The sequence below is a fragment of the Lipotes vexillifer genome, unplaced genomic scaffold, assembly GCF_000442215.2.
Source record: "Lipotes vexillifer unplaced genomic scaffold, Lipotes_vexillifer_v1.1 scaffold69, whole genome shotgun sequence".
NCBI lineage: Eukaryota > Metazoa > Chordata > Mammalia > Artiodactyla > Lipotidae > Lipotes > Lipotes vexillifer.
The window spans coordinates 357,108-380,595 of record NW_006790942.1 but is presented as its reverse complement, the minus strand read 5'-3'; the positions used below and the strand labels follow the sequence as shown (position 1 = coordinate 380,595).

Genomic DNA, 23,488 nt, shown 5'->3' with positions numbered 1-23,488 from the left:
CGCGGGGGGCGTGCGGGCTGCGGCCGCAGTGCCTGGAACCGCCGGGCCGGACCCCCGGGCGGGGCCGGGACTCGGACAGCTGCCGCGTGGACCCTAAGTTACTGTGACGGCAGCTTCTCTGCATCCTACGCCCGAGGAGGCAGCTAAGGTACATTCGTTAAAGAGACTTTTCGGACAAACCTTTGTACTGTAGATACGAGGAAAAGACTGAGCATGCTCACTTTTTTATACTGATTTTTACAGTATTTGTAAGAATAAAGGCGTGTTAGACCCACCTTGATTCCTGCGCTCGCGGCCCTCCGGACTGGCCGGGGAGGGCGCGAGGGCGCGTCTGGCTGGTGTGCGCCCCGGGGCCGGGTTCCTGGAAGGACCGTCGCTTTGCTTCTCCAACAGGCCAAACTCCACCTGCGGACGTGCCGGTTAACTTGCCGAGCGAGACCCGCTCGGGTGGAAGGCGCCCCGGGAACGTGTCGGAAAACGGCCGGAGCGGGTCCCACCTCGAGTCGGGGGCAAGGAGAGGAGGGCTCAGGTTATCCGAAAACCAGTCCCACTCATTCTGGCTTTCATGGGATTTGCTTTCACTTCCCTCAGTCCTGTAGACAGCTTCAAGTAGATTTTCAAAGTGCATAAAGTACAGAAGTCATATAGGAGATGGAAAGAACAGTCACAAAGCTACTTAAAATCGGCTACCTTGCCGGTACTGGTAATGCCTCAAAGCTGAATCTGGACGAATAAATAAAGCCGTTGCCTTTCCCCCATGAGAGTGGGTACTAGGCAGCCTCCCTTGGTCTTGGCTGCTACGTCTACGTTATGTAATTAGTTAACCGTGGCCTGTCATGATTACACTGTCATAAGGGAGGAAACGCAAAATCTTTATAGTGTCCAGATTAATCCATGGCTTTAGTTTTAACTCAGATCTCTGCCAACAAGGTGAACGATTCCCCAGATTCCCCAGCTCTCCTGAGGCGGCATAGTCCTGCGCAGTGCCCGGCAGGACTAACCAGACCTGTCAGTCTCTCCGTAAGGAGCCACTACCATCAATCAGGCCAGTCACTTTCTCTGTACTTTATGGGAAACAGTTTTACCTCTGACATAGTTCCCCAGAACATTATAAAAAAATACTGAACTGCAGAACGCTTAGGCTGGACACTGTGCAGAGCAGTAATATGACGATAGAGGACAAAGGTTTACACTCGGCAGGGTAATTCTTTGGGGAAATGTTAAAAGAAATATAAGAAAAACACGTTGAATCATTGTAAAATTTGAACACTTTAGAATTACAGTAGAACAAAATAACTTTTTCTACTATATTATTGTCTAAGGTAAATACAAAATGAAAACCTCAATCTTATTTAAGCTCTACCGTGTTCCTAAATTTGCAGAAAGGCAATAAAAGTATATCTCATCGCAGAAAGAAATACTTTGGTTTACAGTTTCCATCTGACTAACACTTGCCCCAATCGAAGCCCCACTTCAAGATCAAGAAGTACATTCTTTAACTCACTAGAGTTAAATAACTACCGAACCACCACCACCGGCAGCCACTTTGTAAAGTTCACGGATCCTGCGGCTGCCACCGGTGTGCTGAAGAGGCTCCCCCCTCGCTCAGGAGTTCCACCTCCTCCAATCCCACGCAGCTGGCCGGGCGGGTGGTGATGGACCGGACGAAACAGGTTATCGGCCCCACCTCCTTTCCAAGGACACTCCTCACCTCGTAACTCTGCAGGGACAAGAGGCAGGCTGGTTAAAGCAAACAGCCCTGGGCGTGCTGTTCCCATCGGCTCAGGACACCAAAGACAGAGCAGAAGGCCCTTCCCCCGCCCATGACCCCTCTCCAGAGGAGAGAACAGGCTGCAGTAAAAGCAAAGGAAGGAAGTGCTTTTTTCTGGTAGCCGAATTATTTTTTTTTTATTTTTATTTTTCTTTGCGGTACGCGGGCCTCTCAATGCTGTGGCCTCTCCCGCTGCGGAGCACAGGCTCCGGACGCGCAGGCTCAGCGGCCATGGCTCACGGGCCCAGCAGCTCCGCGGCATGTGGGATCGTCCCGGACCGGGGCACGAACCCATGTTCCCCGCATCGGCAGGTGGACTCCCAACCACTGCGCCACCAGGGAAGCCCCCGAGCTAGTTTTTACACAAGAACATTAAAAATATCTGTGATCGATGTTTGTTAGTGGGTGCAAGGATGTGCATCTCCCAGCTGGCCGTCCTAGGAGAGAAACAGGGGTGGGGGAAACACATGGGAGGGGCCCTGCCCTGCGTCCCAGCAGGAGGCATACATCACGCCTGCTGCTGCATCCCACTTCCCCACTTGAGCAACACTTCCGGTCAAAGGACTTCCTTTGCCCTAAACTTCCCTCCTTAACAGGATCCCATTTCTCCCAGAGTTGCACTGAGCTGAACACCTCTTCCTATGCCACAGAAAGCCTTTCCTTCACATTGTTGAATTGTCTTAGGGAACTGGTGAATTGTGGGCAAGTTTCATTTCTACACGGGAATGTAGAGCCACAGGCGGCAGGGGCCCAAGGTGAGCAGGCTGGGAAGGTGTGCTGTGCCCTCCTGGTCTCCGTGGATCACACCTCAGAACAGTTTCTTTTGGGGGTGGGGCTGAAAATAGAGGTTTATTGGTCTTTGGAGACTGAAGCCCTAGAAGGTCACGTGTTCTTTCGGAAACTCCTTTGCTGCCACTTGCAGAGTAAGTGACGTCAGGAGTACCTCTCCGCCCTCCTCTGTGCCAGACACTTGACGGGCGTCTGTGGTGACTGAGCTCACTGCTGCCTCGCCCCTCCACCATTAGTGTCTTGGCAGAGGGGACTCGGGGGGGTGGGCGGGTGTCAGACAACATGGCCAAAGCTGGCACATCTGTAGCTCCTTGACAGGCACCTCGCTGCCCTCCCCCTGGGTCCAGGCTGGGTGGCCAACTGGCTTCTCGTGAACAGAGTGGGACGGGAGGGGCACTGAGTGTGTCCCAGGCTCTGTCAGGACCGGGGCCCATCTTCTGCCCGGCTCGGGACCCAGTCACATGCTGTGAGGGCGTCCAGGCCATGTGGGTGTCTGGCCAGAGCCCGGGAAGGTCCTAGCCGACAGGAGCACAGCAGCCAGCCGGGGACTGAAGGGCCTCCTGAGACACCAGCCCAGCTTTGGGGCACCAGCTGCTGCCCCATGGAGCCTCGTCCAGACTGCAGGTCTGTGTGCAGAGTCGGTGTGGAAGCACCAAGCCTTGAGACGGCTCATTCTGAAGCAGTAAATGTCCAGATCAGTCTGGGATGTGGACGCTGCCCTAAAGCCAGCTCACCGCCGTGCCTGTCTTCCCGCCTACGAGACAGGCATGGCCTCCCCACCGTGGTTCGCAGGGAGCTGCGGCTTTCCTGGTGGCATACGCCGGGTGAAGCGGGGCCGAGAGTCACCGGTCCAGGCAGGCAGAGAGAGGGAAGGAGAGGATGCGACTGGACAGTGGGGAGCCTCCCGCGGCCAAGACGTCAAGGTCACTCCCAGGGCTTCTATGGAGCCCACGATGGCAGGAAGGCGGCAGTGACGCCGGGGAGGGCAGTCCTCACCCAGGGCCGGGAGGACACCGTGATGCTGGACGCGCTGTGTCGGCTCTGAGGGGCTGCACCTGCGTGTGGGTGTGGGCCCAGGCGGCTGGGTACGAGCATGGGCCTTGGCATTGGAAGAAAAGTCCGCAGAAACCCTCTTTTTAAAGTGTCAGGGTTGGCAGCTACAGTTTTCGAGTCTCGTTTATAAATGGACATTACACTATACATTGTATTTGGGGGAAGTTAAGACGGAGAAGTTAAAACAGTCACACCAGCAAACTCACACGTGCCGGTCATACGAACGCGCGTGTGTAAAATGTGCCTCTATTTTAAAGGCACGTGTGTGTGCCGGCCCGGAAGCGGCACATTTTGTTCCGGGAGTGGAGCCGCGGTTCTCGTGTAAAGTCCTCATCTGATTCTCTGGATTTTGGCGAATGTACCTTCTCACCCTGAAAACCGACAGAATCCAGATGAGCCTCGTGGCCGATGACCCCGGGAGATCTCCTACAGGTAGGAAGGAAGGTGTCTGCTTCCCTCCAGGTCAGCGTAAAGCCTGAGAATCCACCGGGCGTAGACCGGGGGGTGGTAGAGGGGGGTTAGGAGCTTGGTGCCCCCCAGTCCTACCGGCCTCGCCTCTGACAGCAGAGCAGCCACGCAGGGTCACCAAGGCGCTCACCAACTGGGCCGCATGCCCGCCTCTTGTGTCTCTAGGAGCAGCGGGAGTTTACTGTTGGGGAGGCACAGCCTGCCTCCACCCGAAGCGACACGTGAACGCGGGTTCCTGCCAGGTCCCTGGATGGAGCAGGTGGCTGAGGGCCACCCTCCTGGGAGCCGGGGGCCCAGGGGCGGCAGGCGCCTGAGTAACCGCAGGGCCGGCAGGTGCTCTGGGCGCCGTCCCCAGGCGTTCAGCCATGCGCTCTGCTGGGTTCATTTCGCTCTGTTCTCCTTAAGCAGCACTCCCTCTAGGAACGTGTTCTCCGATGACCCAGATCTGCCGGCTTTAGTGCCTGTTTGCAGCCCCACCTTGGAACCCACTCCATTGGCCTCACCTAAGCACCCGCAGTCCCAGGAACCGCTGCCTCGCCACCCGTGAAACGCAGGACTCCACGAGAGCTCAACACACACAAGGCCCCTGCGGGCCCTACCCGGGCTGGCTACCCTGCAGGTGGTGAGCAGAGCGATGGCCCCGCTCTGCAGTGTCTCTGCATCCAGCAGGGAGCGTGCGGCGGGCCTGCCCCGACGCCTCCCGGGCAGCGTGGGCTGTGCCCACGGGGATGCTGGGGAGGAGGTGAGGCAGCACGGGGACAGCGGGCAGCATGGTGCCCGGGCATCACACACGCTTACTGACACGGACTGTCATACAGTCAGGCATACGTGTCTATAAGCCCTCGTACAGCAGGATTCAAACATCAATCCCCACCGCGCAGCAGCCCCCCGGACGAAGGTTTGCGCTGCGGGGGTCACCGAGTTGCTCTCAAGAGATGCGCGAGGCCAGGAATCAGAGCTGGAACCACAGTCAGACCAGGGATCCTTAAAGGTTCTGTGCACAGATTTGTCCACATTCCAATTTACTCCAAACTCTGACATCCGGTGCACATGACAGAGTGTCATGGGCTGCTTCTCCCCCGACACCCCAAGCCCAGGACGGGCTGGGACAGGACTGGCAAGCGGCCGGGAGAGCAGCCTGGGAGCCTCCAAATTCGGGCTGGCATCAGAGCTGGCATTTTGCTTTGGGAACCCATCAGAAAGTTCTGCAAGTGTGAGCCTCCCCTTTCACAGTAGTCTCACGAGCTGGCCCATATCTGCCACCTGGATGTGGATCCCAGCAGGGCACAGACACAGCACTCTCTCCAGGGCTCAGCGATTCCACAGGCCACTTGGGGGGCTTTCAAATGGCTCTGACAAGGACAGACCTCTCTCCTTTATGAGGACCAAAGGTAAGGTATGTGTGCTCAGGTGGTGCTTTCTTTGAGGAGCACACCTCACACCTCTTTACAAAGCTCACCACAGTAACAGGGCAGATCTGAGAAATAACAGTCAAGTTTCCAGACACTCGGACTAGAGACCCAGCAATTTAGAAAAACGTGCGTCTCAGGTAATTGTCCTATTAACGTGAAACCAAGGCAGGAGGTTTAACCTGAAACCTCAAGACCGACTTACCACAATCAAAGCTGGGGGACAGATTCGTGTGTCTACTGCAAGACCGATCAGAAAATAACCTCGATTCCAAAGGAAAGGATCTCGTTAGCCGACTCGGGCATGAGTCAGAAGAGGGAGCAGAAGGCCTAGCCGAGTCTCGGGAGAGTCCGGACTCTCAGCTCGCACGTGGCACACGGAGGCCCTAGCGGCCAAGGGACACGGGGCAGGAGAGTAAGGACACACAACTGGGCTGGGCGCCCCAACTTACCCCGTCCTCGCAGGCGGCAAACCTCAGGAGCGAAGAGATACTGTGCTGCAGCAGCTGCAAGAACAGCCACGGGCGGGGTCAGGACCCCAACCCCGCTCACCCGGAACGATCCCCCACCGAGACCTGACGTGTGACTCTGAGCCACCAGCTTCCATCGCAGAGCCTTAAGTCAGACAGGGGAGGGCTGCGGCCCCTGGGGGAGCCCTGCCCCCTTTCCCAGGAAAAGAGCAGGAGATGCAGCCCCGGCCCGGCCGCGGGTGAAGGGGGCGCACAGTAGGTGGACGCGGATGCATGAGCTCCCGCCAGTTCCTACCTTGACCCTCACTGTGCACTGGGGTCGCAAGGGGCAGTCCAGGAAGACCTGCAGGTGCCTTCTGAGAAGGGGAGAGGTGACCACGCGGGAGCAGTCCCCACAGGAGAAGGCGCCCCTGTTGTTTGGAAACAAGAAGGCACAGAGCGCGGGAGCCTGGCGGCAGGCAGACACACGGACATTCATTCCCTGCACGCGAGCGAGTGTCCGTCTGCCGTGTTAGAGGGCGACTCAGAAACCCGGCTCCTGGAACAGGCCCCAAGCAGCCTGGGCTCCACGGTCGCGGCGCCCGGCGTGGGGGCCCCCCCGGCTGAGCACGCAGTCAACAAGGGGAAGGGCTGGACCGCAAACCTGCCCCCACCACCACCAGTGTCTCTGCTCCTTCCTGCTTCCAAGGAAGGCCTGTCCAGGCCACCACCTGTGAGGCGTCAAGAAGCAGGAACGTGATGGCACGCCCTGTGCACGTGCCTCCGACAGTCACAGGGGGGCCGGAGGACCGGCGCCGAGGACGGGCCCCGGGGTGGGGGGCGGTAAGGCTGGGCAGGGATGTCTGCTTGCAGAGGTCGGCTGTGCCGTCACCACGTGTGTCTCACGTTCATGTTAGCCCCGAGTTCTTTTTCCCCCGCCTGATAACAAGCTGAGGAAACCTGGCTCTTCTCTCTTTTAAGACAGGAAGAGCCTCGGGGAACCGCAGAACCCCAGTCGTGAGGAGAGAAAACATGGCGCCCGGCCTCCTCCGTGTGCCCTGGGCCTGGCCCCTGGCCCGAGGCACAAGGCACAAGGCAGTGGGGTCCCGGGCTGCTGCTGCCGCTGTCCCTACCTGTCTTCCGGCCTCCGTTCCAGTCTCTCACCGCCACACAGGTCACACGCAGGCCACGAGCAGGCGGTGCTCTCGTCCACAGCAACCACAGTGCCTAGGCCCAGGGAAGCAGACCCGGGCTCAGAGGCGGCTCTGTCTCCCAACTTCTCTTTGCCCCTCAGGTCACAGACGGTAACATGAGGTGCCCCAGGTTTGCTTCTCATTTGTGAGTTTAAATGTTCCTAAACTTTTTATAATTTCCATTTATTGCACAAAATTACAACAAAGAGCAGGTTTTAAAGCTCAGGCATATTACTAACCAAGTATTTTCATTTTTGCCTTTTTCCAACGTGCATGTTCTGAGGCCGTGACAAGCACCCCATCCCTGCACCGTCTCGTCCTGCCCTTAGGCTGCTGCATGGCTGTCCCCTTAGGTCACGGTTCTCTCGGCCACTCTCCTGACTGGACACCAGGTCTCCAAAGTGCCCTAGCCCGAGGCGGTGGGCATTTATCTACCTGGCTCCTTCTGTGCTGGACCCTTCTTTTAGGATGCGCTCATGGAGTGGGGTTACTGCGTCCAAGCGCGTGAGCACAGAGATGGCGGAACCCCTTTCAGAGGCGCTTCCCACAGAACCTCCGACTCCTGCCGCCCACGTCCGCCCACTGCACTGACACTCACAGGCAGTATTTGCCTCCTGGACAGTAGGCTGGAATTCCACAGCTTAGGTTCCACTTCTTTGATACGGAGAGAGAAATATTCCTATTGGTTTGTCAGTATCTCTTCTTATGTGATTTCTCTGGTTCCCTCATTTCTTTTTTACTCCAACGTTTGTGATTTATTTATTCAACAAACAAATACATATACAATGCTCTTTAGTGTGGGATATACACATAGCACTTTGAACACAAGGGTAGATGCCACAATCTACACTTTCATGGACGCCACAGTCAGGCTGGAAAAGCAGATAAACAAATAACAAGTAAAAAGATCATGAAATATGGGAGAAAGTATCTGCAAAAGACACTCTGATAAAGGACTGCTATCCAAAATATATTAAGAACTTTTAAAACTCAACAATAAAGGGACTTCCCTGGTGGTCCAGTGGTTAAGAATCCTCTTTCCAATACAGGGATCACGGGTTCGAGCCCTGGTTGGGAAACTAAGATCCCATATGCCGCACAGCACGGCCCCACCCCACCCCCCAAAAAACAACAACAACAAAAAAACTCAACAATAAGAATCCAAATAACCTGATTAAAAATTGGGCCAAAGACTTGAACAGACGCCTCACCAGAGAAGATACAGAGACAGCAGAAAAGCATGTGAAAAGATGTTCAGCATCATGTCTTGAGGGAAATGCAAATGAACACAGCAATGAGACACCGCGACACACCTATGAGAAGGGCCAAAGCCCACACACTGACAGCTCCGAATGCTGGTGAGGATGTGAAGCAACAGGAACTCTCATCATTGCTGGTGGGGATGCAAATGGTGCAGCCACTTTGGAAGACAGTTTGGCAACTTCTTACAAAATTAAACACAGTCTTACCATACAATCAAACAATCACGATCCTTGGTATTTACACAGAGGAGCTGAAAATGTATGTCCACATAAACACCGGCATGTGGATATTTACAGCAGCTTTATTCGTGATTACCAAAACATGGAAGCAACCAAGATGTCCTTCAGTAGGTGAATGGATACATAAGCTCTGGTTTATCTAGAAGGTGGAATGTTATTCAATGATTTTTTAAAAATGAGTTCTCGAGCCGTGAAAAGACATGAAGGGACCTTAAATGCGTATTACTAAGTGAAAAAAGCCAAGCTCAAAAGGCTACACACTGTATGATTCCAACTGTAGGACATACTGGAAAAAGCAAAGCTATACAGATGGTGAAAAGATCAGTGGTTTCCGGGTATTAAGCGGGAGAGAGGGCTGAGGAGGTGGAGCGCAGAGGATTTTAGGCCAGGGAAACTGTTCTGTATGACGCTGTAATGATGGCTACATGTCCGAAGTGTGTCTAAATCCATAAAATGACAACACCAAGAGTGAACCCTGCTGTAAACTATGGACTCTGGATGATGATGGCATGTCGATCGCGGTCATCAACCATCCAGGGGGGATGCTGACAGCGGGCGAGGCTGTGTGTGTATGGGGGTGGGGGGACGCGGAAAAGCTCTGTACCTTCTGCTCGGTTTTGCTGTGAACCCAAAACTGCTCTAAAAAAAATCAGTTTATTAAAGAAAACCATGAAATAAATGCTAAATTGAGAAATGGAAAAGACCCCTCAGAGGTGCAAAAGAGAGGCCTCTAGGCTGGCCTGTCAGGGGAGACTTCCCGAAAGAATGGACCCAAGGAGGGGCTGCAGGTAGGGAGAGGCACAGGCCCACTCTTCACCCTGAGGTGGGGCTGGAGGCCAAAGAGGCAGAAAGAAGAGGCAGGTGCGACCGCTGTGAAGTCCGCAGGCTGGCAGGCCAGGACCATCCAGGGTCTTGCTGGGGATTCCAGACTTGGTCTTGGAAGGGATGAGGAGACAGAAAGGAATTTTAAACAGGGGACTGAGTTGGTCTGATTTTCTTGGAATGTGAAGCATTGTACATACCATCAAGATTCACTGCAAATCACAGACCATCCTTGTTGAACAGTGGTGAAATCAGACATTAAAAAAAAAGTAAGATGTGACCTAAGTTTCCAGAAAGATAGAATAGTCATCCTTCACACTCTTGGAGCAAAGAATTTCATTCTCCACTAGAACAAACATTAGGAGAAAATTTATTTGTAGAGGATAAAACAGAATGATGAGAACTAAGTAGGCTCAGTTTATCAAAATGCATTCATGCAATGCATCCCTGAATGGCTTTTTAAAAATGAAAATAATACAGCTTGATTTTAAAAAGGCTGCCCAGCTAATTTCATTGTTCTTGCAAATCTAATCAAGATTGAGTCAAAGCAATGAAAAGTTAAGCCAATAAGAGCTTATAATACAGCCGAAGGTGTGTCTTCATGAATGTCAAGAGTCCAGGTGGCGGGGAGGGCTCCCACCCCAGGGGGTGTCAGCACAGAGGCTCACACAGTCCTTGGCAGGTCTGCTAAATGAATTAAGAAAAAGAAGACTGCTACAAACCACAGTTCCCTTTACCGTAGAATATCTTTGGGTGTTAACAGCATTTACACTTACATGGGATTAAGCAATTTCCTTCCAATTAGGGAACGAGGCACGGGTTGAGAAAATACATTTCATCTGGGGTCTCCACACCACTGGCAAACCCTTTTGGCAACCCAGGGGACAGCTGGGAATTGTACTATTAACCTTTAGTATCTAGGACATTCACTTAAAGAAGCATCAGAAGGAAAACAACAACTGTTGTTAGGGTTTGAGAATTCTGGCAAATTGCTGCAATTTGCTGTTAAAAGCCTTTACATTCTTTGTCTCATTTACAGAAACCTCTTGTAATTAGGCTTGGGAAGGTGTATCCCATGTTTATGAAAACGACTTTGTGAAAGGTCCTTCCTGAGGGTCCTATGAGAAGCACTCCGGCCCATCCTTCGTGGGCGGCCAGCTCTCTGCCACACTGTCCCCGCCCTTCTTTCTGGCTGAAAGAAGTTGGGGCTCAGGACCTCCTAGGTCGAGGTCGACACCCGGTTTGAGGGCAGGACTCTGCCCCCTGCGTGACCGCACCCCCTGCACAGTGCGGGGAAGGTCACCGCCCACCAGCAAGCGGCAGATACAAAGTGTCAAGTGGGGCAAGGAAGATAAAACCAACTGCAAAGCTGTACCCAAAAAGAGACTGGAAGGAAGTCCCCGTGGCTCTGGAGCTGACTTTTTCGGGCAGGGAGGCCGTGGGCGCCATCACCTCCTGGAGACGTCTTCCTGGCAGGTGTTGCGGGTTCTCAGCGAGTAACTGACGCACAGGCAACTCCCTGCGTCCATCCCAGCTCTGCTCAGGGAACACGCTTGCTGTCCTGCCAGGTCCAGGCGGCCGAGGGAGACCCTGAGGCCAGCTGAGAGCCCCTCCTGGGGCAGGCTGGGCAGGGCAGAGCACAGCACGGCTGAGGGGCTATCCTGGATTTGATGGAATCCAGTCTGGGCCAGCCTACGGCTGGCTGGAGGGCAGGGGGTCCTGTCCCTGCGTCCATCTGGGAGCTGGTTCCTGCATGGCCTCTGCCTTGGCTGGGGGCTCCTGTGTGGGAGGCTGGGCCAATCCCTGGTTTTTGCAGCTGGGCTTCGTCTTCTCTTAATCCCTAGTTAGCTGGGCCTTCTCGGAGGACCTGGCTGCACTGTGATTAACAGTCTGTACACATCCATCTGACCCACCTGCATGCCTGCAGGACAGCTTCAGAGAGACCCACAGAGTGCTCAACGTTAAAGTGGTAATGAAGGTAATGAAATGATATAGGTCAGAAACTGGACCTACATAAAGGAAAAGAAGGGCACTGGAAAAGGAATAAATGAGGGTAAAGTAAAATCTTTAACCTTTGTGGTTCCAAACTGATCTATAAAAACGATGGGTTCAGTGTTATGCCTTGTGAGTAAGTGAAGTGAATGACAGCTGTTATAAGAGACTGAGGCAGAGATTGATAATGTGGCTACACCCTGAAGCAGGCAGTGTTATCTGAAAGTGGATTTGACTGGTTCTAAGAAGTATAATTGACACACTGAGAGGAGAAAATGGAATCACATAGAATGCTCAATTAAGATGAGAAATGGCAGGGACTTCCCTGGCATCCAGTGGTTAGGACCTGGCACTTCCAGTGCTGAAGGCCTGGGTTTGATCCCTGGTCGGGGAACTAAGATCCCGCCTGGTGCAGCCAAGGGGGAAAAAAAAATGAGAAAAGGCAGGAAGAAAGTGGAAAACAAAAAAAAGAAACAAAAGCAAGGAACAGAAAACAAATATATGTATGATAGATCTTAACCCAATGATATAAATATTCACTTTAAATGTGAATGGTCTAAATATAAGAAGTAGACTCTTAAGAGCGGACAAAAAATGTGAGCCAATCTCTACGGTGTCTACAAGAAATCTGCTTCAAACACAAAGACACACAGAGATGAAAAGCAAAGGGGTAGAAAAAGGTATATTATGCTCATGCTAATAAGAGAAAACTGGAGCTACATTAATTTCAGACACAGCCGACTTCGGAGCAAGGAAAGGCGTCAGGAATCGAGAGGGGCGTTACCTCATGGGAAAGGGGTCTGTTCTCCCAGGAGACCTATCTGTCTTTACTGTGTGTCTGCCTAACAACAGGCTGCTAAAACCACGTGAAGCCAACTGACAGAACTGCGAGGAGAGAAACAGACCCATGGCTGTATTTTACTGCTTTTTTTTTGTTTTGTTTCGTTTTTTTTTGCGGTACACGGGCCTCTCACTGTTGTGGCCTCTCCTGTTGCGGAGCACAGGCTCCGGACGCGCAGGCTCGGCAGCCATGGCTCACGGGTCCAGCCGCTCCGCGGCATGTGGGATCTTCCCGGACCGGGGCGTGAACCTGTGTGCCCTGCATCGGCAGGCAGACTCTCAACCACTGCGCCACCAGGGAAGCCCACGGCTGTATTTTATATATTGTGTTTGGAGACTTCAAGTCCCCTTACCAGTGACCGACAGATCCACAGGCAGAAAATCATAAAGACATAGCTGAACTGAGTAGCACCTTCCCCGGTTCTGACTGATGTTTACAGACGCCTCCATCCGACAAGAGAAGGACACACCTTCCTCTCAAGCTCTCATGGGACATTCATCCAGACAGACCACATTCTGGGCCACAAAACACACCTTAACACATTTAAAGGTATAAAAATCATACTAAATATGCTCCTAAACCACAATGGAATTAAACAGAAATCAATAACAGAAAGATAACTGGAAAACCCCCAAATATTTGGAGATTAAAAAATGCACTTCTAAATAACACGTGGGTCAAAGAAAAAAAATCTCAAGAGAAATTTAAAAATACCTTGAACTAAATGAAAACAAAAACACATCAAAACTTGTGGGATGCAGCAAAAGCAGTGCTTAGAGAATTTTACAGCACTAAATGTAAATATTCGAAAACATCTAAAATCGATAATCTAAGCTTTCACCTTAAGAAACAAGAAAAAGAGAAGCAAACTAAAACACAAAGTAAGGAGAACATAAGCAATAACAAAAATTAGAGCAGAAATCAATGACACTGAAAACAGGAAATCAGTAGAAAAAAATCAAGAAACCCAAAAGTTGGTTCTTTGAAAAGGTCAATAAAAATTAATAAACTTCTAGCTAGGATAACCAAGGATAAAAGAGAGAAGAAACAAATTATTTATATCAGAAATGAAAGAGGGGCCATCATTACTGATCCCGTGGATCAGTAATAAAAGGACAATAAAGGAATAATTAAAAGGATAATAAAGGAATGTCAGAAATAATTCTATGCACCCAAATTCAATAACTTAAGTGAAATGGACCAATTTCTTGAAAGACACAATCTGCAAAAACTCCCACAAGAAGAAACTAGTGATCTGAATAGGCCGAGACCTACAGGCACACCTCAGAGATACTGTGGGCTCGGATCCAGACCACTCACCACAATAAAACGAATACTGTCATAAAGTGAGTCACATGAATTTGGGAGGTTCCCAGTGCATATAAAAGTTATGTCTACACTATACTGTAGTCTATTAAGTGTGCAATACATACATTATGTCTAAAAAAACCCACTTAATTAAAGAATACTTAATTGCTAAACTATGCTAACCATCATCTGAGCCTTCAGCAAGTCATGATGTTTTTGTAACAGTAGCATCAAACATCACTGACCACAGATCGCCACAGCAAACACAGTCATAATGAAAAAATCTGAAATATTGCACAAATTACCAAAACGTGACACCAAGACACAAAGTGAGCAATGCCGTTGAAAAATAGCACTGAAAGACTTGCTTGACACAGGGATGCCACAAAACTTCAACTTGTGAAAAATGCAGGATCTACCAAGCTCAATAAAACAAGGTAAGCCTATATTAAAGCAATTCAATCAATAATTCATAACCTTCCAAAACAGAAAGCACCAGGCCCAGATGGGTTCACTGATAAATTCTATCAAACGTTTAAGAAAGGAATTATACCAATACTCTATAATTTCTCCCATGAAGATAGTAGCAGAAGGAATATTTCCTAACTCATCCTCTGAGGACAGCATTCACCTAGTACCAAATCCAGATAAAGACATTACATGAAAGGAAAACTACAGACCAATATCTCTCATGAACATAGTTACAAAAGCCCTTAACAAGATATTAGCAATCTAATCCAACTATATAAAAAAAAGGATTATACCATGACCAAATGGGATTTATTACAGGTTTATAAGGCTGGTTCAGTATTTAAAAAATCAATTACTGTAATTTATCATATCAACAGACTAAAGAAAAAATCATATGATCATATCAACAGATGCAGAAAAAGTGTTGGACAAAATCCAACACCCATTCATGATAAAAACTCTCAGTAGCCTAGAGGGGGTTTCCACAACTTGGTAAAGAAATTTACAAAAAACCTACAGACAGAATAAACCAATAAAGAAGTTATGTGATTTAGGAAAGAAGGAATCAAACCTAAATGATAAATAGAAGGGAGGCCCAGGACAATAGTTGACAACAGAGCAACTAGTCAAGATTGGTTCAGAGGGACAGAAGGCTCCAGGAGGGAGATTACAAAGGAAAAGGATGACTCCAAAGATCTGTCACCGTTTTTGAGAATTTGGGAGAAAATTAGGGTGTAGGGCAGGCAGTGCTAGGAAAATAAAAGTCAACATAAAACTCCATGAAAAAAACCATAGAAGAAAGGAACTAGAGCGTATAGACTAGTTTCCCATTCAGCTAAAAGTATTTATATAATCATAATAATAAAAATACCATTTTTAAAGATTTTTTTCATGTGGACCATTTTTAAAGTCATTATTTAATTTGTTACAATATTGCTTCTGATTTATGTTTTGTTTTTTGGCCATGAGGCATGTGGGATCTTAGCTCCCCAACCAGGGATTGAACCCACACCCCTTGCACTGGAAGGCGAAGTCTTAACCACCAGACCACCAGGGAAGTCCCAAAATACCATTTATTGATTTTCACCTTTGAGGATCAACCTGTAGACAAAGTGCAAGGCTTTACAGCTACAGAACAGTACTGACCTCAGCAACACACAAAACCAACTGCAGGGGAAGGAAGAGAGCGGTAGCAGAAGAGCAGGGTTCTCTTCCTTCGATGTGTGCGATACAGAGATTATCTTCGGCAGAAAAAACAGCAAGCAAGCAAACCCCCTACAGCTAACATCATTACCTAATGGTGAGAAAGAAAGCTGATGCTTTCTCCTTAAGATGAGCAACAGGGCAAGGAAGTCCCCTCTCACTGCTTCTATGCAACCTGGTGCTGGGAGTCCCAGTTTATGCCAGAGGCCAGAAAAGGAAATAAAATGTATACAGGTCGGGAATGAAGAAAAACACTCTCCTGCCCACAGAGGACAGTTTTCTCTGTAGAACAGCCCAAAGAATCAACAATAAAAAAATCTAGAACTACAAACATGTCTGTAGCTAGGTTGTAGGATACAAGGTTAAAATACAAAAGTATTTAAAATTAAAAGTATTTAAAGTTAAAAAGTATTTAAAGTTAAAATACAAAAAATGCTTTCCTATATACTAACAATAAACGAGGGAATCTGAAATTAAAAACACACAACACCATTTACATTAGCTAAAATAAATGAAATACTTAGGTATAAGTGTAGCAAAATATGCACAAGATCTATATGAGGACAAGTACAAAACTCTGCTGAAAGAAATCAACGGTGAGAGAGTCCACGTTTACGTACAGGAAGACGCAACAGTGTTAAGATGTACATTTTTTCTAAGTTGCTCTACAGATTCAACACAATCCCAATCAAAATCCCAGCAAGTTATTCTGTGGATACCAACAAACCGATTTTTTTTTCTTTTTGCAGTACGCGGGCTTCTCACTGCTGTGGCGTCTCCCGTTGCGGGGCACAGGCTCCGGACGCGCAGGCTCAGCGGCCATGGCTCACGGGCCCAGCCGCCCTGCAGCATGTGGGATCTTCCCGGACCGGGGCACGAACCCGCGTCCCCTGCCTCGGCAGGCGGACTCTCAACCACTGCGCCGCCAGGGAAGCCCCCAACAAACCGATTTTAAAGTTTATGTGGAAGAGACAAAGACCTAGAATAGCCAAGACAGTAATGAAGAACACGCTGGAGGACTACACACACCTGCGCTGCCGTAATCAGGACAGTGTTGTAGCAGTGAAAGAACAAATAAGTCAGTGCAACAGAATAGGGAGCCTAGAAATAGACCCACGTAAATATAGTCGACTGATCTTTGACATTTCAATAGAGAAAGGACAGCCTTTTCAACAGTGACAGAACTGACAAAACACATGGGAAAAAAATGAATCCAGAAAGACCTTACACCTTTCACAAAATTTAACTGAAAATGGATCATAGACTTAAGTGTAAAATGCAAAACTATACAACTCCTAGAAGAAAACAGGAGAAAATCTGGGTGACCCTGGATCCGACAACAAGTGTTTAGGTTCACCAAAAGCACAAGTCATGAAAAAAACAAGTTGATGTTGGACTTCATTAAAATTAAAACTAGTCTGCAGACGCTGTTAAGAAAATGAAGAGACAAGCCAAGGACAGGAAAAAGTATTTGCAAAAGACCTATCTGACAAAGGACTGTTATCCAAAATATATGAAAAAACTCTTAAAACTCAACAACAATAAGAAAATGAACAACCTGAATAAAAAACGGACCCAAGCGCTTCACAGACGCCTCACCACAGAAGCTACGCAGACGCCTCTCACCACAGAAGCTACGCAGACGGCAAATAAGCACGTGAAAGTCGCTCCACTTCACATGTGGTCAGGGAAACGCAAACTAAAATAGCAACGAGGCACCATCACACACCTGTCAGAATGGCTGACAATCTAAAGCCCGGCAAACACCAAACGCTGGTGAGGACATGACGCACAGGGGATGCGACCTGTCGCAGAGCTCTGCTCTGGGGGCATGAGGAGGACTTTGCTGGCCCAGCTCTCCCTCCACTGCCCAGGTGTAGCTCCACGGGGGCTGCTGGCCAGAGACCATCCATCAACACTGCCCTTCTCCAGAGAGGCCACAGTGGACACTGGATCTCTCACCGTGGGCCACGCTTCCCGACACTGCCCTGTGGTCATGCTGTCTGCGCCGGGAGGGCCCAATCTCAGCCTCAGTTCTGTCCCTCGGAAGGGTTACCTTCTCTGGAGGGAGCACAGCTTCTTCCTGGTTCTGCCGCTGCTCTCTACTTATGATCATGGCCCACATGAACACCATCTGCAACAACAGGAATACACCCAAAGAGCGGAAAATACATGTCCACCCAAAGCCCTTACATGAATATTCACAGCAGCATGAATCACAGTATCAAAAAAAATGTGCATCAACTGATGAATGTTTAAACAAAACAGGGTCTACCCATACAATGGAATATTCAGCCACAGAAAGGAATGCAGCCTGAGAAATGCCTCGAAAATGTTCTGCTGAGTGAAAGCAGCCAGAAACCAAGGAGCGCACAGTGCAGGATTCACGTGCCGGAGTGTCCATGAGACTGAAGGTAGAGAAGCAGAAGCCAGGGGCTGGGCGGGGACGGGGCATGACTGCAGACAGACACAGGTTCCTCTCTGGGGCTAGTCAGTGGGCGTGCTTGCACAACTGTGTGAACACACTAGAAACAGCGAGCTGTACACTTTAACAGGGTGAGTTTCATCTCAATGACACTGTGATTGAAAACCAGACTGCCACTTTGTTTTCAAAGCCACTCAGATGACAAAAGCCAAAATGTAAAATAGGAGGTGGTTGCACAACCCTATAAATGGACTGCCACTGAGTTTCTCACTTGAAAATGGTTAATTTTGTGTTCTGTAAATCTCACTATAAATTATTATTTTTAAAAAATATTAGGGGCTTCCCTGGTGGCGCAGTGGTTGGGAGTCCGCCTGCCGATGCAGGGGACACGGGTTCGTGCCGCGGTCCGGGAAGATCCCACATGCCGCGGGGCGGCTGGGCCCGTGAGCCATGGCCGCTGAGCCTGCGCGTCCGGAGCCTGTGCTCCGCAGCGGGAGAGGCCACAACAGTGAGAGGCCCGCGTACCGCAAAAAACCCCCAAAAAACAAAACAAAAAAAAAACAAAAACAAAAAATATTAGGGTCTTCAGAAAACTCGGGTCTTCTCTCTGTCCCTACAAGCGTCTACACATTCTCCTCTGCTTGCACCTCTGTGCTTCTTACTCCCTGGCTGCAGGTAAGAGTGGGTCAGGTTCCAAACCCTCCTCAGGAAGCCAGCTCTTCAGGTGCATTTTCTCATAAAATGGTGCTTCGGGTGGTGGCGATGCCTGCGGTCTCCTAAAGCCGAAGTGGGAGGGGTGGGGACTGTCACTTGGGGGCTGCTTCCTCATCCTTCCCTGCTCTGCGCCCAGGAGCGACCCCGCTCTGAGAGAGGTGAGGGGATGGGAGCCTCTCGGCAGGTGGCTGGAAACCACAGGCTGTGGACAGGCTGCCTGAGACTGCTCGAGTTTGGCCTTCTCGGCCTCCAGCCTCGCGGCCACCCTCCCCCGTGCTCCTCCAAACAGCAGCGCAATCATCTTCCTGCCAACGGCCAGCCCCGGCTTTGCACCACAGTCGATCCATCCGTGGTGCTGAAAGAATCGCTTCATTTATCACAAAAATCTGACCATCCCACCTCGTTAACACGGCCGGGGACAGCAGAACAGCACAGGGCCAGCCTGCCCACAACAGCCCTGCTCCGCCAGCACACGAAGCTCTCACGGCTGCCCGGCATTCTCCACGTGCCCTCAACTGTCTGGAAGGCCTTGACCAACCCTGCCAGAGCAATCCTGAGGGCCCTGGCACCCCACCTCTGCTGTCACTGTCTCCAGCCCCCAGGCCAGCCACCTGCCGCCCGGAGCACTGAATGTCCGCCTTCGCCACCAGCTCATTTACTCCTCAGCAAGGCTTTGGGGTCAGTCCTGTTATCCCTGTTGCAGAGATGAGAAAGTGGGGACCCGGGCACAGGTGACAGAGCCTGCCTTCTTCAGGACCTCCAGGCTATAGCAGTTATGTTTTGGTACTAATGGTAAAAGGAAACGCAAAGAAGGGAAAATCCAAACGGCCTCAACACAATGAACACGTGCTCAATCTCACAAGCACACAGGGACTGGGGATTCAAGCATCAGTGGCATCACAGCTTTTGCTGTTCATAAAAACCACAGTGGGGTCCAGGAATCTAGTGGTCCAAGGGTGGAAGAGACAGGCCCTCAATGTTACTTTTGGAATTTCTGTACTTTTTGGAAATTAATTCAGCAAATTGCTTTCACAGACATTCCTGCCCTCCGTCCACGTCTCGCTCCCCTGTACTGAATTTGTTACCCTGTCAGTTTCCCTCCTGACTAATCCACCCGCAGATCTATTTCCTTGCCCTGTTTCGGCCCCCGCCCTGGGTGCTACCTGAGGCCGCAGCCCCTCCGGCCCCTCCAGATGCCCCCGCAGCCCCTCCCAGACGCTGGCGCTGATCCACCTGCCCCGTCAGCACCCATTGTAAGCCCTGCTCCCCTCCTGCCCCGACCCTGAACCTGACCAGCCCCCCTCCCCCACCATCTCGGCTCAGGCTCCTGTCCGTGCCTCCTACAGGTGAGGAGGTCCTGGCGACAGGCACCCGGAGCACCGCAGGCTGCCATCCTGTCTCTGGTCACGTCTTTGTCACGCATCCAATGTCAGGCACGCAACAAATACTCGATGAACAAATGAGCAAATGAATATAAGGTAAGTGTGATACTTAAGGAAATACAAATACCTCTTCCATCAAAATCGACTACCCACCTTGGACGCTGCAAATGGAGTTGACCCGAGTGACAGAATCCAGCTCATCCAGCCTCACAGGGCTCGTCAGCTCCCAGGCACCAGAGGCCACACCCAGCTGGGGCTTTGGAAGCAGGAGGACAGTTCGTCCAACACAAACAAGCTGACCTGCCAACAGAGACACTTCAGATTATTGCAGCTCTGAGGTTTGAAACAAGCGAGTTCTCCTGCCAGTAGAGATGTGTCCTCTGCCAGCCACCTGGGAGCTGGGGGGACTGGGGGAGCCAGTGCGGGCCCCGTGTGTCCAGAGACACGGCACCGTGCAGAAAGGAAGCCCAAAGCCTTGTGCACTAAGCTGTAAAAGCACACAAACACTACGTTCAAATTCCATTCATAAAGGCAAATTCTGTGTCATGCAAGTTATATACACTGAAAAATATACAGTCTAGGCAGGATCCTACTTTGATTCCTGGAAAAAAGTACTGACTAATCTACGCATACAGTTAGGTCTCTGTATCTGCAGGTTCTGCACCTGCAGATTCAAACTAGCACGGATTCAAACAACGGTGGATGGAAAATATTTGGAAAAAAAGTTCCAGAAAGCAAAATTTGAATTTGCTGCACACCGGCAAGTATTTACACAGCACTGACATCGTATTAGGTATTGTAAGTGATCTGGAGAAGATTTAAAGTGTGGGAGGAGGGCTTCCCTGGTGGCACAGTGGTTAAGAATCTGCCTGCCAATGCAGGGGACACGGGTTTGAGCCCTGGGCCGGGAAGATCCCACAAGCCGCAAAGCAACTAAGCCCGTGGGCCACCACTACTGAGCCTGCACTCTAGAGCCCGTGTGCTGCAACTACTGAGCCCATGTGCCACAACTACTAAAGCCCGTGCTCCACACCAAGAGAAGCCACCGCAATGAGAAGCCCACACACGGCAACAAAGGGTAGCCCCTGCTCGCCACAACTAGAGAAAGCCCGTGCACAGCAACAAAGACCCAATACAGCCAAAAATAAATAAATAAATTTACTAAAAAAAAAATATGGGAGGATGTGTGCAGCTCATATGCAGATACCACCATTTTACAGAAGGGACCTGAGCACCTGCAGGTCTTGGTGTCCGCAGCGGGGTGGATACTGAGGGATGAAAGCACGTGTTTAAATGTTCTAGCTTTGTTTGTTTTAAAAAGTGATGTGCCAGGCAGTGGCTTCAGGTGGCTTCTGCACCTGTAAAGTGTGACCCCAACAGACCACCCTTGAGTGACCACTGGCATCTCCTGCTGCTGTGCCGGCACTGCATGCAGGGGGTTCTGGTTCTGTCCATGTGGCCATCACAGGGGTCTTGTCCACAGTGGACTTCGGGATGGGGCCTGCGTTTCCAGAGCAAGACAGAGGCATCAAGAATCCACAAAGCCATTTTCTGGCATCTCTCAGTCACCACATCAGCCGTCAGCAAGAGGAAAGCGCACCCTGGTCTCGGAGGGCGTCCCTGAAGAAGCAGCTCTTGGAGGTGGCCTCAGAGAGCGCGTCCCGGACTTCCCGTCCCAGCACGCATGAGGGGGCCACACGCACAGGCATGGTTTTGGGGAGACCCGAGCCCTCGTCCTGTGTTTGCAGAGTAACGTCGGTCACCACCAGCCACAGCTCCCTTGGCTCCAGAAGCGAACTGTTCACCTATAATTCAAAGACGCAGTCAGGCTGTTAACTTAGAAGCTTTTCTTAGAGCCAAAATTATTTTTTAAAAGCAATAATCTTAGATGATTATTATTAACACTAACAATTTGTGATAATCATTTCAATAAGTATTTCAAAACATGCAATAGCCTTTGCGTGTCTTGGCCAGCAGCCCCCAGGACATGGCTGAGCCCTGTGAGCTCCCACCTTGCAGCTGGTTTAAGGGCTCCTTTGTGGGGGGAAACCTGCCCGTCCCTGGCTCCACACTGCTTGCCCTCTGACCCATCAGGAAGAAGCCATGCCCTTCCTCCCAATGCCACGTGTTCACATATCATCACACTGCCTTACCGTCAGCACACACAGTCTTCTCTCCTGCTAGATACAAGCTTCCCAAGGGTTAGGAACAGTTACGAACTGAATGTTTATGTCCCCCTCCTCTGCCTCTCCCCGCCCCACCAGTTCATATGTTGGAGTCCTACACTCCAACGTGATGTGATGGTAATGGGAGATGGGGCCTTCGGGAGGTGATTAGGACATAATGCCACTCTGCCATTAGGATCCAGTAGATGCAAATGGGGACAAGGGTTTGGCTGGGAAGGCCCCTGTAGGAAGGCTGCGGATCGCACGTGGCATGGCGGCTGACACGACCGGGCGGAGGAGGTGGCGGCACGGTCAGGAGCTGTGACTTGGGTGGGGGAGAGCGCTCACGTGGTTGGGAGGGTGATCACACACAGGAAGTTAGAGATTGTTACAGGGGGGAAGATGAGAGCCCTCGAGTTCCGGGACAGGTGCTGATTCTCTCTCAAGTGCCTACAAGCGAACAGGGAGTGGCTGTGACACGCGGCTGTCCAGCTCTGAGTTAAGGTCCAGTGGAGGCTCCTGCAGGGCGGAGGGTGCGCACTCGTGGGCCGAGAGCACCCCTCCCCTGGCCTCGGCCCCCTGACTTGGGTGCTGCCCCGGAGAGCTGCCTAAGGTCTCACAGCGACCACAGGCTCCTCTCGACTGTGGAATAAAGAGACCTTAGAAATGGCTGGGCTCCATCCTGAGATTTCTACTTTCACCCCGGAAAGGAGGCTTCAGCTGCTCCTTCCTTTCCACAGCCTGCCTGTGTCAGAGAGGGGCCGACATGCCCGGTCTGAGAGCTGGGTGGGTTCCCCCTGGCGGCTGCACACCCAGCGCTTCACCAGGGGCTGCAGCCCCACCTGCACAAGGAATGGACTGACCACCGCATCAGCACAGAGTGCACACAGCTCAAGTTCAACAGTGTTTTTCTCTTTTGGTACTGCAGCAGTTTCTGAGAGAGATTATCCTTTAATAAGCTATGCAACACGTTTTGAGAAAAAGAGAGATGGATTACCTGTGGTCTTTGGTAAATCACTCTGGCATAGAAACTGCAACGGGTACAGGGGCCATCAGCCTGGAAAGGTATTGAAAACAGAGAGGAATGCCTCCCCAAGCTCACGGACACAGCAAAGTAACTGAGCCCAGGGTACAAACAAAGACGCCACCTGGAGAATTTCCCTTAAGGAGCGGGGAGCCGGAGGCTGGTAGAGCTTCGAAACAGAGTCTTCTTCAGTTGCATCCATTTGTCCCAGCTCTGGATGAGCGGTGAGGATGTAACAGAAGCTAGGAGGAGGCAGATGAGCGTTTTCCTGTTTAAAGTGAAGGCGAATGTATTGTTAAAAGACTCAAATACACTATTAATATAAATCTACTCTTTAATAAAGGCCTCTTTATTCACAGATGCAGGCTGTTTCTCTGGAAGGCTCTGTAAGACGGGTTATGTTGTTTCTCTCTGGAAACAAGCATAAGAACGTCTGTGCTTTTGAGTTTATCACCAATTCAAGATCTCATTTTAGAAGTTTATTCTTCAGAGTACACAAGACACCAT

General features: G+C 50.6%; 1 protein-coding gene across 1 annotated transcript in view; it reads right to left on the bottom strand.

Annotated features, from left to right (window-relative positions):
- Positions 1 to 1,555: 1,555 nt before the first annotated feature.
- Positions 1,556 to 23,488, bottom strand: part of SPIDR (scaffold protein involved in DNA repair) — a 325,369-nt gene continuing 303,436 nt past the window's right edge. The window contains exons 15-23 of the mRNA XM_007464058.1: positions 23,106 to 23,249; positions 22,955 to 23,014; positions 21,393 to 21,597; positions 21,189 to 21,293; positions 19,946 to 20,092; positions 7,073 to 7,166; positions 6,256 to 6,370; positions 5,943 to 5,996; positions 1,556 to 1,720 (exon numbers count right to left, since the gene is read on the bottom strand). Coding sequence (XP_007464120.1) covers positions 1,556 to 1,720; positions 5,943 to 5,996; positions 6,256 to 6,370; positions 7,073 to 7,166; positions 19,946 to 20,092; positions 21,189 to 21,293; positions 21,393 to 21,597; positions 22,955 to 23,014; positions 23,106 to 23,249 — 1,089 coding nt within the window. The remainder of the gene's footprint in view (positions 1,721 to 5,942; positions 5,997 to 6,255; positions 6,371 to 7,072; positions 7,167 to 19,945; positions 20,093 to 21,188; positions 21,294 to 21,392; positions 21,598 to 22,954; positions 23,015 to 23,105; positions 23,250 to 23,488) is intronic.